This window comes from Podarcis bocagei (genome assembly GCF_964188305.1).
Source record: "Podarcis bocagei genome assembly, chromosome: 3".
Classification (NCBI taxonomy): Eukaryota; Metazoa; Chordata; class Lepidosauria; order Squamata; family Lacertidae; genus Podarcis; species Podarcis bocagei.
In genome coordinates this window covers 52035561-52052406 of record NC_138127.1, presented here as the reverse complement: position 1 = coordinate 52052406, position 16846 = coordinate 52035561, and the positions used below count along the sequence as shown (strand labels likewise).

General features: G+C 38.9%; 1 protein-coding gene across 4 annotated transcripts in view; it reads right to left on the bottom strand.

The window, feature by feature from the left end:
• Nucleotides 1-416: 416 nt before the first annotated feature.
• TAB2 (TGF-beta activated kinase 1 (MAP3K7) binding protein 2) overlaps nucleotides 417-16846 on the bottom strand; it is a 51392-nt gene continuing 34962 nt past the window's right edge. For 3 of the 4 annotated variants that reach the window (XM_081187208.1, XM_081187210.1, XM_081187209.1), the window contains exons 3-7: nucleotides 14970-16476; nucleotides 5218-5378; nucleotides 4267-4360; nucleotides 2836-2916; nucleotides 417-2407 (exon numbers count right to left, since the gene is read on the bottom strand). In XM_081187208.1, coding sequence (XP_081043334.1) covers nucleotides 2259-2407; nucleotides 2836-2916; nucleotides 4267-4360; nucleotides 5218-5378; nucleotides 14970-16476 — 1992 coding nt within the window. In that variant the 3' untranslated portion in view covers nucleotides 417-2258. The remainder of the gene's footprint in view (nucleotides 2408-2835; nucleotides 2917-4266; nucleotides 4361-5217; nucleotides 5379-14969; nucleotides 16477-16846) is intronic. The other variant, XM_081187211.1, reaches the window with a different exon arrangement.

Here is a 16846-nt window from a genome sequence, read left to right as displayed (position 1 = left end):
TTTTTTAAAAAAGCAACATGGATATTTGTGCTTCATTTAAAAAGTGCTAAAACTCCTGCAAGTGGTTTGGACAAACCTCACTATGGGTCCTCTAGAAGAACTGATTTGAAACTGCAAGTTAAAAGTGTCATTCCAGATTCTAGCATTAAAGGGCAATACTACCTAATATCCAGAGGAAAGCTTAAGGGATTGCAGTAGCAAAACTGAAAATCATGCATTGGTCATAAATAGTCTATAAATTCTTTGAATAAAAGCAACAGCTGTCTCATCATCATCTATGCATTCCTCTTCTCAGAAGCAGAAATGTTAAGTGTATCTCAGAGGTTCCTATCTTCACAAGATGTTTACACTCTTCAATTATTATTTGGCTGAATTTATAGCTGGACTACTAGGTTAAAAAGACACAAAACCATAGGTTACAATATATTTTTTTTAATTTTTATAAATAACTTATCTGTTACAAAGACAGTTTACCCAGCTAAATCACAAAACCATCAACTCAAGATATCCAAATTAGGTTTTATTAATAAAACAGGTAAAAATTGATTTGTCAATCTTCACATAGAACTGCAGATGAAGCTGAAAAACAAGGCTTTTTTTAATAAACAAAATGCATTCAATGCAAGTACTTTGGTTCTACTGACTAATTACTTGGGATAGTCATTTTATTCCCATATTTTAAAAAATTCAAAGCCTTTAAAACAAAGGCCTTTGTATTCATAGATCACTTGTAAAATTCCTGTTAAAAATGTCCACTGGAAATTATTTACAGTGGGTGACAGTCTACTTTGTCTCTTGCTACATTTAAGCACTCTCTCCTGTCTTATCCTAAGAGATGCTACATCATTTTTGTAGTATGCAAGAGAGCATTAAAAAACCATTTGTGGTTTCAGTTATGTGCTCCTTGTCACCTGAATCCTTTCCTTTAGATCAAAGAACAAGGACTATGAAAATAAGAGAGATGCTTAGTATTGCTTCAGTGTTCAAGTCTGCTTGATTTCTCTTTTCTAGCCTGTATTTCACACTACTGCTATTCTCTACCAAATCGGGTTTAGAAACTGGCTGCCAAGATATTGATAGCATTGATGTTTTATGCTACTGCTACTGTTTTGTGTACTGTATGTACTTCCCCAGTAATAATCCCTTAAAGAATTTGCAAGATATCCAGCAGATGAAGCAAGCATATTAAGATGCTGATCCATTGGTGGGTTGAACATACTTTAAACTTCTGTTTCCTTGTGCCAGACAAAAATATTACATTGTGTCACCCACCGTAAAAATCAGTGTACAGAGTGAACTATATGCATATACTCCAACTTTTCCTGCATTTTCACCATGCTGCATCTGCAGATCTTCACAGATCATCAGCATTTACAAGAGCAACGTACAGAACAGGCAGTGGAGAGCTATTTGTGCATTGTTTATTATTGCTCTTATTTTAAGGCACTGCTTCTCTCAGATCAAAAGCTTTTTAAAAAAGGGTCATGATCGTGCATAATCACTTAAAGGGAAAAAGAAAGTTAACAAAAACTATTACACTATACATTAAGAAGTACAAGAAATAATAAAAGGTGAAGAAAAGAAAGGCACTTAAAGCAGCTCTAGAGCTATGTACAGTAGGAAAAGCTTTGGGGGTATTCACTGTGAGTATTGTACAGACAAAGCATGCAGTTTCTTTTTCATCTTCAGACATGATTGTACTGATTTGCGTCTTCACAGAGCAGAGCTGTGTTTTTGCTGGGAAGACAAGGCGAAGAGTACCACTGATTTGTGAAGTTCTACAATTCACGATCCCTATGCGGCAGCAAACAGTTTAACACACTTTCAGCTTGTTCCTTTCCATTTCCTCGGTGAATGTAGTGTTTCACTGAAAGCTTTACAAACAACCCAAAAGCCAGCAATCTAATCCCTTCCCCTGTCAAAATTCAGTAGTGACATCTGTGGAGGAAGGCGGTTGGGGAACACCCAAGCACTGAACATGATGAGAGTTACTCTTACTGGGGTTCTGGTAATACTGTACATGATTCAGGCAGCTGGCAACCAAGTCTTTCAGGAGATTACCTTCCAGCTGATGAATTTCAGCTGCCTGCAGCACGACACTGAGGTATTATCTCTGTAGCATGACATTTAACATTAGTAATAAACCTTGTCACACGTTCAATTTTACAAAATCCTATGCATAAATGATTATTTATCCCAAGGAAATGACACAATAGTCAAAAGGTTGGATTTACAGAAGATAAGTGAGCCTCCCTGGCTCAGAAATGCCTGGGCATTTCACACTGTTCACAACGGTTTAAGGCTGGGTGATTTAAAAAAGTACAAGCAGTACAACTCCAATGATTTCCCTCGTATTCCTCTGTATCAGGTACAGTCTTTGGTGTTTTGACAATGGACCTCTGATCTGCTGAAGAGAAAGAGAACAATTTTTAAATATAAACAGGAGAGATTAAATTCTGTGAAGCTTTCCCCACCTACCCCCTGCAGTATTCGGTATTACACAGTAGAATAAGTTGATTATTTCTACTGCTGTGTTATTAAAAGTTCAGTCCACTACTCAATTGCAAAAAAGGCTTCCTCTTCCATATGCTTAAGGCTAGACAATCCTCTCAGTCTCTAAAAATGAACAAAAATTAAGCAATTTCAGCACATGGACAGAGCAGAACTGATCCAGCTGTCTGCATGTGTGCATGCAACAGAGAACAGTGGTTACATGTATGCTGCAGACATCAAATAACTTTATGATGAAGAACTGACAGTATATATTACAATAAATGGGCTCAATGTTTCGATTTCAGGGATGCTAACTTAGATTAGAAAATTTAGCAGTAGTACCTTTAGGCTTTGGTGCCACAGGACCTAGAAATCCAATATTATCATAAAAATTATGAATGGCACTGGGATTAAAATGTGGTCCTGAAAAACAGAAAAAACACAACACAATGAAAGAAAGAGTTAGTACAAGAAGGCAGCTAAAGCAGAAGCATTACAGAATGTGTAAGACAAGATCTTCACTGATGTTGAAGGAAAAATTCTGAGGTCACCTAATGCAATCTACCAATTTTGTGCTCCATATATGGCTCACTAAAAAGCATTCAAAGGTGGCATTTTCTAATTGAAAGTATGGAGTGGGGGCAGGGAAAGCTGAAGACAGTCAAAACAGTCCAATGGAAAGATGAGCAAGCCAGGCTGCAGCAACCTTCAGGTTTTACATTATACCTCAGGTGAAGCGTCAATAATATTAGGTTTTGCTTTTCTAAATCAAGACAATAAACATGTTTTGGATATCACCCAAAGTACACCCACTGAAATCAATGGACTTAAGTTCATTGGTTTTAGTGGGCCTACTGAGACATAACTAACATTGAAGTTCACCAATAGGATAAGACAAACTAAACTAAAATATGTTTGTGTTCATGTAGAATATTGTGGATTTTATCATAGAACCATAGAATTGTATAACTAGATTAAAACAAGCTTGGAGCTCTCTAAGTAATCCAGAAAATAGATATAGCAATAGGAAGTCTTACCCTAAGTGCCCAACAGCTGTCTTGTTTGTCTTATTCAGGTTTAATTTGGTCTACTGGTTTTAAGAATTTTTTATTTCTTTCAAATAATGCTTACCTGGTGAGAGCTCAGCTGGATATTCAGAACTGTTTGTAATCCCTGAACCATGTATTTTTTTGTATTATTTTGAACTACAAATATGAAAAACACCAAGCTAATGTTTGTCTATTTGTGCTCCGGTTGCTAAAATGATAAGAACAAGTCTGTTAACATGTCTTTTTTTTCAAACCTAGCCCTGCCCTATTCTTCTGAAGAACTAAACATAGCTTTTAGGCTTTGAAGAAGAGGAAATGGAATAACAGCCACCACCACCCCAGCCATTCTGAATCAGGAATGGGGGGAAAGGGCTGATTTTGCATTGTCTTCCTGCTTTCTATTCTATGCTAAACTTACAAGGCTTTTATTTGTAGGGTGAGAGAGTAACTTTAGAAATTATATTTTGTATGTAAGCTTATCTAAATCCTTGTTTTATTTTCATCAATATCTGAAATATGTAGACTTGATCTTTTACAAACAAAGAATCCCAGATAAACAGTGACAAGGTTGGGCATTTTGTTTGTTATGAAAATGCTCAATAAAATGTTAGCAACAACTGAATTACACAATGCATCAATCAATTATTTACATGTTCTATAAACCTCAAACCTTCAATGTTTAGCTAAATGGGCAAAATTATTATTTATACTGATAGTACAGTACCTCTTGCTTGAAAAAGATCAATCTCTTTGGTTAGGCAATCTATGTCTATCTGAAGTTGTCTGTTACAACTTCTTAACTGTTGCATTTCTTCAAGCTGAAAAACACAGAACAATGCTGTCTATTAGATTACTAACTTTATACGTGGGACAACAAAACTTAGTGATGACTGTGATTTAAGCGTAATCATGCCATCTTCAACCCAAAACTGTTAAAGAACAATCCCATCAGATCTTGAGAGGAGGGTATTTATTCCCATGAGGTGTCTAGTCACTGAATTTTGAATTCAGATTATTACTGAAATTACAAAAGCACCAGCTGATACACAGAAATCAGTGATAACTTTTCCTTGTTGACAGTCCTAAAAAAATCATTTTGGAAATACTTTTGGAAGTATTTTTTCTTTCACATCACAAAATAATTCTAAGTGTATCACATAAGCACAGTCAATCAAATAACTGGCTTGCCAGAGTCAGTACTTCTCCTTTAGACCATTCAGAACACATGACTGAAAATGTGACTGTGTTTTTAAAGTTGTCTTCTCCATCTCCTGGTTCATGCATCATGGTAAGCTAAACAGGTTCACATTGTTCCTCTCTGGCTTTTTGTTTTAACTTCTGTGCCACACTGAGATAAGTCAAAGTTTTATCCAAACCTGGGCTCATGGTTAAGTCCTGGTTACAGCTTGTTTAGAGAGGAGATACTGTAACCACAAACTGAGGTTTGGAAACACAAAAACGAGCTTTATCTTAGCTCAGTACAGGGAGGAGCAAAGTGGCTGTAAGCTCACCTCCATGAGCCTGCACGTTTCCAGTGAGCCATAGTTTGCCTTACCATGATGTATGAACCAGGTGGCAGGTAAGCAAAGTGTATTTTACGTATCATTACCATTTTTAAACTGAAATTCTATTTCAGACTTATACATGTTTAAAACCTCCAGAAATTATGACTTACTGAAGGAATTTGGGAAGCAGAATTTGATCTTTTCAGGCGCCTTCGTGTTAGATTATTCTCCATTTCATTGACTTCTGTTTTTAGTTTATCTAGCTTTTTCTTCTGAATCTCAAGTTCTCGTTGAAGCCGTTCCATTCTAGCCTTCTGATGTACTAGCAAAGCTGAAGGACATAAAGGTATCTCTTTAATCAGTATATTGTTCTCTTCACAGCATCATTTGATATAATGCAGGGCACCCCTAGGTCAAACAATTTCATGAGAATTCCCACTTTACCAAAAATGAATTATATAAAGATTGTGTGTACCATATAGTTGCTTTGAAACATGAATAATAATTCAGATGATTGCCTATAATAGTCATACCTGTATGATAATTACAGATGTGCAGCTAAAGGTCTTAAAATTGACATGTGAAGTTTAGACGCCTCCCATGTGGCCTCCTTAGTTCACTTCCTGGCTCAGAGTTACCATACCTCCCCACTCCCTAGGTCAAGGACTGCCCATCATCCCTGACCATTGGCCATACTGGCTGAGGCTGATGGGAACTGCAGCCCACAACATCTTTAAGGAACCACACAGGCTACAATTGCCTTATCTTCTGATAATCAGCCAGTGTTAGAAACTGAAAGATGAAAGCTAGAAGCTAAATGGCACCTCGAACCTAGGTTATGCGTGCACAACGGAATGTCTAACCGCACTTTTTTATAACAAGAATATAAAGTTGAAAATGAATGAACTGCAGCTAAAATATTATGTTCATTTTACACATGATCTAGTCCTTCCCCTGCTCACACCCCTAATATTCTTAAGAGGGTCTCTTCTCCAGTCTTCAGAGAGTAGCTGGAAGTGGGGAGGCAAAAGAAGATGCTCCTTTCCTTTCACTCTGAGTTTTAATTGGAAATATTAGGCACAGTACTGCACCCAGAGCTCAGAAACTGCTCACACTAATGAAATTCCCTGTCGCAAAACGTGCCTAGAATGGGAGTTTCAAACACTGTAATCAGCCTGTGTAAGTCCTCTTTCCCTACACCCCTCCTCTTATTTTCTTAAACTCGACATTCCTTTCAGTTTTCTGCATCTTCCACCCTTGCTTCCTTATTCAGTTTCTGAGTCTATTCACTCTTCATGGACCCAATGTCCATTAACTATACCATCTAATGGTGTTCCCACTATCTTTCTAAGCCTACAATTTCTCTCCCCCCCTCCACCTGCCCAATCCCAATCCTATCCACAGCGCAGAACTGTTTTTGCTGCTATGTCTTATGCAAAGCTCTCTCAGTCAAAATGGCCTATGAATTCTGCATACAGAAATAAAACTGATTTTCAATAATCTTACACTCTTTCCCGTAAGCCATCACAGATTTAGTTACAACCAAAGGTGGCATTGCAGGTGACAGGTGGTTCTTAAACTTATTACATGTAGACACTATTTTCTTGTGCTGTTCTTACATTATATATGGTAAGATGTTCAGCAAATTCATTCATTTGGTGGAACAGAGAGATTTAAAGGAAAACAATTTATTCAAAACCATGTTAAATTAGTTTCAAAGAAATACTGGCATTCAGTTTTAAACTGTTTCTGGTTTAAAGCAGCAGTCCAAGCCTGGGGTGAACAACATACAGCTTCGAGAATCATATCCTAGTTAAGGCTTCAGAATTAGACCTATCAAAAGCTTTCAATCACAGATCTAGACAATTTAAAATTCAATTTTATTAAAGTCTGAAATAATCCAAAACGAATTGGTATGTCAACTCATTAGCTCCATGGGTTTCATTAAAAAAAAGGTTAAGATGAAACCTGATAATTTTTTATTCTACTGAATGGTTGTTGCTTTTGACTTCAAATGTCATTTCAGAATATATTGTAAAAATAACTGTATACACAAACCAAGTTTAGAATAGATAACATCATAATTATAGATATAAAACTTGGTTATTCAGCAATTATGACTCAATGATGAAAAACTGAAGCCCAAATTGCAACTAGATGGAATCTGGCCAGAATCTTATAAAGACATTTATGGTAGACACAGCACATTCTGATTGCTTTGTATGCCATGGTTCAGAATCATGGCCATACAAATCAAGATGCAGTGTAGTAGGGGAAGAAGTTCCAAGAGATATAATGAAAGTCAAACCTGTACTAAACACACATACCGGATTACTAAATAAAGCTTTGAAAATGTTTTATACAGCTTTCTGCATAATTTAAGACCACATTAGCAATCAAGTCTATTTGAGACATACATTCTCTTTAAGTGACATAAGTAACAACATACTTAAGGAATATATTTTATTGCTCCTAGGTCCACAACTTATTTTAAAGCTAATCTAAATACCTCAGTTAAACAGGAAACACATTGCTCAAGCCTTTCTGTACCAGAAATATTGCCAAAGGCACTTCAATGCAGATAAAAAGCTCATTAAAATGTCTGTCCTTCTCAACTTTTATTTGAATAAATAAACATTCTTGCTCTTACAGATACATAGAAGCATACAGAGCTTGAAAATAAGATGGGAAAGTTCTTAAGACTCAAATATGTCTAGTTTGATAGATTTCAAAGCTTTCTCATGATTTTTGATAGGATGCTATAGAATTTGGGGTTAGGTCTCAACCACTGGGAATTGGGTTGGCATCAATGCCAGAATCAATATCTGGAATTACGGTAAATTGGGATGGGAGAGAAAAGATAGGATTAAAAAAAAAACTGGGAGCATTTTTTATGTAAGGGGAAGATGCATTTCTTTTAAAAAAAGAAGATTCATGGAAGGCTTATTGCTGGCTTCAAGGCAGGACAAGGCCCTATTACTCTCTTTTTTTAATTAAAATCTGACAGACCTCCTTTCAGCAGGTGCCTGTCTCCTTCACTAGGACACCTCGGATGCAGTACTGTTCTGTGCTGGGAGCATTATGGAAAACCTGAACAATGCTTGGGGCATTCTAGAGAAATGGTGGCCACTGAGAGAAACACCATCCTAATAGAAGTATTTTAAAAGAATGAAAGGCCACCACTGTGCATGGGTGGCCACCACCCCGTTGTCGGCTAATGAATCCTTTGAAGAAGAAAAATTTGCCTCTGAAAAATCACCAAAATGGCTTTCCAAACTACCTGCAAATGGAGTGTCAAGCAGGCATTTTCTTTCAACACAGGCATTGCCCCCCCTCACCCCAAGTCCAAACTTATGCACAACCACATATACATATAGCACCAGGAAATCAATCAATTGGCCGCTTCTACCTGCGGATCAGATCCCAACTGACAGCATTGTGGGCTGCATGTCTTTCCCACCATATGCCAGTCTGGTCCCAGCTGCAGGCAGGCAGTCAGCATCACCATCCCCTGTGTGCACTCACCCATGCGCTGCACAAGCCATCCATCCCTGCCCGGGCTACCACCACTGCTGGGTTGCTCAGCTTCAGATAAGAGATAGGCAGGCAGAAGGGACCGGAGCATATGGGATCAGTACCTGCCTGCTGTGCTGCTGGGTCCTAAAGCAGCTCTCAAGGGCACACTAGAGGATGAGCAACCCAGTGCCTTACTAGCTGTGCTGCCCAGGGCCAGTGGGAGAGGTGCAAATCCATCTCCAAGTAAGGTGGGGCCAGAGCGCAAAAGAGAAAGGGGGGGGAGAGGGAGAGTGCAAATAGTCAATCAGGTAGGCTGAGGGCAACAAGAGCAGATGGGTGAAAATGTGAAGGGGAGGGAAGGAGGAAATCAAAGAAAGTGAACTACTGCTGCCCGGAAGTTGTTTGGGGCCGCTGCTCAAGAGGCATTGGAGGGAAGGTGTGGCAGAAAGCAGCCCTGGTGCACATGAGTCTCCCTCCCTCCCTCACCAGATGTTCTATTATAGTGGCATGCTCCCAATGTTACACGATTTCACTTCTGCTCGTAGATGCCTGGAACGTAACCCCTGCGCAAGTGGGGTGGGGGGCACCTGTACTATCTAGAACAACTGGCTCACCATAACAGATTGTTTCATATACTTTGGCACTGTGAACATTATTGAGCAAGTGCACATTTTCATAGCTCAACTGTTGCAATAGTGACCACTCCAAAAACACCCTATCCATTTTTCATCTCCCACAAAAACCCCCGCAGAAGTTACACCCAAGAAGTGCATCATGGCCTTCGGAGCAGAGTAGTTCAACTGAGATTTCTTCAGAAATTATTAAGGATACCCAAATAAGAAAAATTCAGCAATGACAGCCAAGTTGCCTTGAAAAGAAAACTTGCCCAGCACCACCAATCTTGCTCTGCAGTGTGCACAGTTTTAGTATGTCACTCAGTTCATATGAGGCAACAGTGAAATTCAGCACATCTGAACAATCAGTGCATCCCATGAGCATGCTGCGGAATCCTTTGTGTGATGCTTGATATTTCTGGCAGTCAAGTCAAGTGGAAACTTCTCATTGAAAACAGAAAGCTTGAAAATCACTGTTTAGAATTATTTATTATATCCAAGTGAGAATTATGTAATGAGACTAATTATATTAATAATTATATACCGTATTTTGCGCCCCATAGGACGCTCCGGCCCATAGGACGCACCTAGTTTTTTGGGGGGGAAATAAAGAAAAAAAATTTATTTCCCCCCCCCCAGGTGCGGGGCTGGAAGAACCAGGTCGGGGAACAGTGGGAAGGCACGCTCTGCCTCCCCGCTGTCCCCCGAGCTTGTGGGGCTGGCGATGGGCAGAGCTGTGCTGATCCCGGGATGGCAGGCAGCTCTGCGCAAACCTCGGAGCCGGTCTCCCGAGGGTTGCGCAGAGCTTCCTGAAGCCTGGAGAGCGAGAGGGGTCGGTGCGCACCGACCCCCCTCGCTCTCCAGGCTTCAGCGAAAGCCTGCATTCGCCCCATAAGACGCAGGCACATTTCCCCTTCATTTTTGGAGGGGGAAAAGTGCGTCTTATGGGGCGAAAAATACGGTACATATGATGTTTTCAACTTGTAGAACTGGCCCTTTACAAGGTGCCACATGACATTTATTTTGTACTTTCCAGGAATCTATCCTGCAGTGTGGCAGTATTTTCTCTATGGAACTCTCTGCCTATTTGTTGTATTGTTTTCAGCAACTGCTAAGAACCGTTTTTATTTAGATAAACCTACCCAGACATGTACTCAACTATTGACCACTGAAATTCTGAAATATGGGACCAAGTTCCAGATCTATTTTTAGAATTTCATCACAAAATGACCATGACTTCCCAAAGCTTCTTCCACAACTACAAGGGGTAGCAACTTGTGCTTCCCCCACCCTTCTAATAAAAGCAGTTATTCTCAAAGGGCTAGATTCCTTGCTAGAAGCAGCAGTCATGTGCACAAGAATCTTTCCTAAAGGAAGAGGGAAATTTTCAAAAGCACATATAGTGTTCGGGGGGGGGGTGTCAAAAAATTCCACACAGCCAGCAGCGTGAGTCTAAGTAGCATTTTGCACCCTGACATTTGCCTCCTACTTAAGGTAACCAGGAAAGACAACTCTGAAAATGAACTATTAGCAACAGCATTCAGAAAGAACATAGATTCCCACTTCCTGCTTTTGAATGGATTTGGTTAATTCAATTATTCTTTTTTGTCATGGCTATTATTTTGTATCTTACCCTTCCCTTGGTGTCAAAGAGAAATATCTTTTTAAAAATATGCTAATTGATCAACATTTCAGTTTATTCAAACACAACGCTTTGGTCATTCTTCAGCCCTCAGTTTTGTGCGATCACTCATTTGTAAGTCGCCTTTTTGTTACTTTTAAATTTCTATTATTAGCTATATTGTGATAATCATTCTTAGTGTTACTATATGTGTAGATATGTAAATATATGAAAACTTGTAATTAAAATATATTTCAAAAACAGCATTCAGAAAGAAAATGGCAACTCAACTACACTCTCTTCTGAAACATATTTTGATTATCATCCACATCAAAGTATGAGGCCCATAAATGCACTCATCAGGTTACCAGTAGCATGTGTCTATGTCTATGTATATGTATATGTGTGAGCCCAGTATATGTACTGTGGTGAGCCCAGTAAGTTGAATCCAGAATTATTGCCCTGGGTTTCAAAGGCACTAATGAGAAATTGCTTCTGAAGCACTGCACAATACCAGAGAAGACTCCACCCATTTGACACATAAATGATGATGAGTTTGGCAGCTACAAGTTGGCCTGCCAAAACTTGTGCAACTTTGATCAGATCAGAACTCATCTGCTGATTTAATTACATTTATTTTAATAAGCTAATAAGTGAATAAAGCAGTTCAAGGGGAAAAAGGTATTATCACATTGCTGACGCAGCAACGTATTTATGGTTAACCTAATTTGCAAGACAACCTCCAATCAATATGGCGCTGAACAAAATGGAGGGTTCACATTCAACAGCCAAATTACTTAAGGCTTTGCTATCAATGAGAGAGAATAGCCATGTGCTGTTCATCTATCCTAGCTTCCTTAATGTACTCAAAAGAAAACAATCTATTCACTGTTCTTTATCCAGCAACAGACTTGAAAAGAATTTTACAGAAAATCCAGTTTCAAATATAACCCTTTGTTGGTTTTGATGGAAACTCATATCCCTCACATTGTACTTTTCTAGTACTTGGAGCATCTGTTTCTTATTAACAAGTAATCTGAAGCTGACAGAGTATATCAACTGTCATCGGTAAATCTGAAGATGTCTTCTAAGCCTCAAGAAATGTGAGGATATTTGCCAGCTGTCACACCTGCCTGTATTCAGCACATGCCACACAGTGCAGAAGTTGCAATCTGTGCTACAGATTAAATCCCTTTTAAATCATTTTGAGTCCTGATGGTTGCACTGAAGAGACTATATGAAGGCATTCAGTACATTTGTGTAAGGTTCAAACAACACAGTTCTACACATCTTCCATACATGAGCTGCTGTCTGCTATCAGCTTTGTTAGGCAATTCTCATCTCTAACATTTTCATTATCAGGGCTCTCCAATAACAACATTATCAAGTGAAATCTTTACACGGTGCTGAGAACCCCCCCCCTTGTGAATTTAAATTAGGTGAGTGTAAAAGAAACAAAACAAAAAACCCAGCAACAACTGGTTAACATTCTAAGCAAAGAGTGTCTTTTAAGCAGGCTTCTACACGGCTGCTTGAAAAGTACACCTAACATCTTGCTAGCACAAGGGATGGTATGGTACAAAGGTTTAGAATGAACCTCAGATTAAAGCTTAGTTTATTTGTGATACTGAGTGGTAGTCTTGGGCAAAGAATTATTTCCAATGCCATATCCTAATGTGAAATGACAATAGTTACCTCAATCACTCAATTACAAGGGTGTGCAATAAAGAAATGGCTTGTCATATCTTGATATCCAAGGGCAGAGGGTATACATAAATATAATCAAACACGCATGAGGATATACCAATGTATTATTTGAGATAATAGGGCAAGGTAAACATGCACCAAAATTACCAGAGTAAATGCCAGACAAAGCAATTTTAACTTTTTTAGCTGAGCTCCACAGCCAGCAATTTCCTCAACTCTGCTTCCCTATCCTAGCCTTTGGATGGCCATAAAATGGCTAGGATGCATATATTATCCCAAGAGCAACAATTCATTGGCATAATGTAAAACCAAATGACATTTCAGGATTTATACTTAATACAGTTCGGTTTTGAATTTCTTATGGCTATTCTGTATTTTAAATAGGCACATTAACTCTTATAGTTTTCAGTTTATTGTTCAGTATAAATATACTACTAGAGATGGGAATTTCCTTAATATATATAGTTGTCAAACTATCTTCTGGCAGCTCTAATAGACTTTTGATAGTACTCGACCATCTTATGTTTTATTGCTATACATCAATTCAGCTCTCATGGGATAGCTAACTAAGTCATACTCAGAGGAGACCTGTTAAAATAAATGGACAAGCAGACCATTGTAATGGCTCTACTGTGAGTATGACTAAAACTGGACATCCATGCCTTTTAAACCTTAAATTGAAGGCTGTGAATTTTCAAGGATGGGAATACTGAATGCATAATCTGACTGACTAAATTATGAATTGTTCTGAAAACCATGGTAGTGAGTACATTAGAAACTGCAAATGACTACTCTTTTAATATTTTATATTGAAAAACAACTTCCAAAACCCAACCAGGAATTTAGATACCTATTAGAAAAGAGGTTAACTTAACAGAATTACTTTAGTAACATATTATTATTATTATTATTATTATTATTATTATTATTATTATTATTATTATTATTAATAATAATAATTTTTTATATCCCGCCCTCCCCAGCCACAGCCGAGCTCAGAGCGGCTAACATCAAATGTATAATACATTAACATAAAATCAGACAATCAATTAAAATACATCCTCAAATCAGAGCAGGGTCAGAATAAAATCCAATCAGATGGCAACCTGCAGATTAGGGTTGGGGACCTTAAATGCTCACCAGGCCCAACTGTTTGTGCTGAACTTATATGGGCCTGTGAGAAAAATTGGGAGGCCACTTTCATGCAAGTTCTTATGAAAGGGGAGAGGGAGTCAGACTGAACGGCCTGGCAGAACAGCTCCATCTTGCAGGCCCTGCAGAAAGATGTCAAGTCCCGCAGGGCCCTAGTCTCTTGTGACAGAGCGTTCCACCAGATTGGAGCCACAGCTGAAAAAGCCCTGGCTCTAGCTGAGGCCAGCCTAACCTCTCTGTGGCCTGGGACCTTCAAGATGTTTTTATTTGAAGACCGTAAGTTCCTCTGTAGGACATACCAGGAGAGGCGGTCCCGTAGGTACGAGGGTCCTAGGGCGTATAGGGCTTTAATCTACGTTCACACTAATAAAGTTTGCTAGAGGCATAGAAGGAAAGTGAAAGTTTAAATATTTAGGATGATAAACCGATAGAATGGAAGTTCCATAACTATCTCACAGCTAATATCTTGTGGTTATTTCAGTTTTTAAGTCTTAGGCTGAACTCCTTGGCACCCTTAGGATACGCAGGAGAAGGCTGCTGAAAAGAGATGTCTAGAGCAACAGGATGTAGGGGCAGCTGAGAAACTAAAAGGAAGCACTATTTTAAAACTATTCAACATTTTGGTGCACAATGGGGCAGATATGTCAACTACACAACCCGGTTACAGAATGACTACCTTGATCGGTAAGAAATGTGATGGAAAAAATGTAGAGTGCTTGAAATCAAAGTAGTGTGTTTCCCCCTGTCCATAAGAGTTGAACAATGTGCTTTCCTACTGCATCAGTTCTGCAATCCTTTCAGTCCCTGGATTCTTTAAGAGATCTTTGCACTAGATTTACACTTGCTACCATTCTCCTCTCCTACAAAACCATTTCCAGAGTGCTAAAAAGGAAATAATCATTTGTTAGTTCCACATGTTTCAAGTCTTTTATATTTAACCTATTGTCCTAGCAAATTAAATCCTCATCAATCCACGTGAATCAAGTGACTTTTTAAAAATTGTGCTAACCTCTTTGGCATAAATACCCTATTATGTGTTTACAAAAGGAACATACATTTTTTTAAAAATCATTTACTCGAAGACATGCATAAGGCACTGTGACTTAAAAGGATAAATTTCCAAAGCAAGTCTTCTTCATCAAATGGCAACAGAGTATTACTAAGATGTACCTGTCCATTATTTGTTTACTGCCCATTCTGACATACTTAAAATAAATAAAGGTGTAGAAGCCACCACTATTTCAGTATTGTGTTCGTTAATTCATGGACCAAAACAAGGCAGAAATCTCTACAACTTACATAAAAACATTACCTTGTGTATAGGCAGCATCATCAGATCCCATACTCAGCTTTCGCGCCTCACTAATCCTATCGACATGTGGGTACTGAACAGGGTCAGTAAGGTGTTGGATACCTTCCGTCTCTGCAAAGTGATCTGGAAGGTTTAGAAGATTTGTAGGTTCAAAGGTTGGGGACACCACACCAGGTGAAACCGCAGGGGGTTTATTTGGAGAAACAGTAATTTTAAAAGTGTATTTTGTGTTAGGCTGTGTAACAACCACTCGGGGAGAAGTGGCAGCGGCATTGTTGCCCAATGCTCTGCTCTTGGGAGGGTGGTGGTGAATAAACGCAGGTCCCATGCTTACTTGACCAGACATATTCCTAGACGTGGCAGTAACTCCTGGATTTGTTGATATGAAGAGTGTGGGTTGATTCCGAAGAAGTTGTTCATCTCCTGTAGAAGCATTGGCTGAAATGTAGACCTTAGGCTGACTTCGTGTGGTCATTTCATCAGTATTTGGTGGACTGGCAGCTATGTAAACAGTGGGCTGACTTCTACTTAGAGTCTGACTGTTGAGGGAAGAGGAGTTAGAGGATGAGCGGGGGCCAGTTGAACGCAGTTTCGACGAACTGTTTCTTTGTGGTGGTTCAAGTTTGATTTCAATTTGGTTTTTACGAGGTCCTGTAGAGATATTTTGAATATTGTATTGGCTCTGGGTGGAAGAAGATTGCGAGCTACCAGATGAATGAATTGTAGGTGCTTGTGGAGTAGTAGGAGAACTTATGGGCATATAGACATGGGAGGTCTGATGGCCTTGCTGGTTTGGCTGTGTTGATTGTTGTGATGAGGTATGCGACGAGGAACTGGTTGTGGGAAGGGTTGTCCAGGGATTTGTATGTGAAGGCTGGTAGTTTTGTTGAGAATGCATAGGATTATACTGAGACGTCCAGCCTGGATTTTGCTGAGTTTGGCGAGCTGTACCACTTGGATTTGTGATATAAGGCCTAATATAGATAGAATTGCCTTGTGGACTATTTATTGGAGGTACACCATGTATGTGCAAAGATGTAGGGGTATTCCGTCCGGGCTGAATATTTGGGGCTAAAGTTACCATAATGGGGTTGAATCTAGGTGTTTGCTGAGCCAAGCCAGGTGTTCCTTTGCTGCCCAAGTGAAATCCAAAATGCTGCCCTGGATTAGAAGTACTAACAGTATTAGATATGCCAAAGAATCCCTGTGGAACCTGGACTGGAGCTGTCTGTGGTTCCTGATGAAACAGTTCACTGTTGGACTGGCTGGTTTGAAGGTGCCCATCACTAATGCTATGAGCTAAAGTCCTACTTCCATTCATTCTACTTCCTTCTCTTCCATGGAGAATCACATTCTGAGACTGCAAATCCAAATTAAGGGATGTCATGTGATTTCGCAGACCGGGAATCCCAGAATCATCTGAAAAACCAATGTCTCCTTCACCGTAGAGATATTTTGTGCTCTCTTTAGAGAGAACTGCGCAACAGGCATCCAGGTTATTATTATTCTATAAGAAATTACAAAAATGGGTATCAATAAAAATAATATGGTTTCATCACATTTAATTTAACAACTTAATTAAACACTGGCTTACACAAATATTGTGCTGTGTGAAAAAGGAATAAAAAAACAGATAAAATGCAATAAAAAATTAAAAGTAGGTTCTACTTTGCAGGTTAGCATTAAAAGAGAATTCTGAACCTAAAAATACTTAAGACTATGAAATGTATCATGTAGGGTGTTTCTTAAAATTTTGTTTTAATGCCCAATATCAATATTACCGAAATGATTAATCAGCAATTAAATCCCAAACAATTGTTTGTATTTGAGAGGTATCATTTGATAAGGCTTTGCAGCCAACTGTCTTTGCTGAGGAA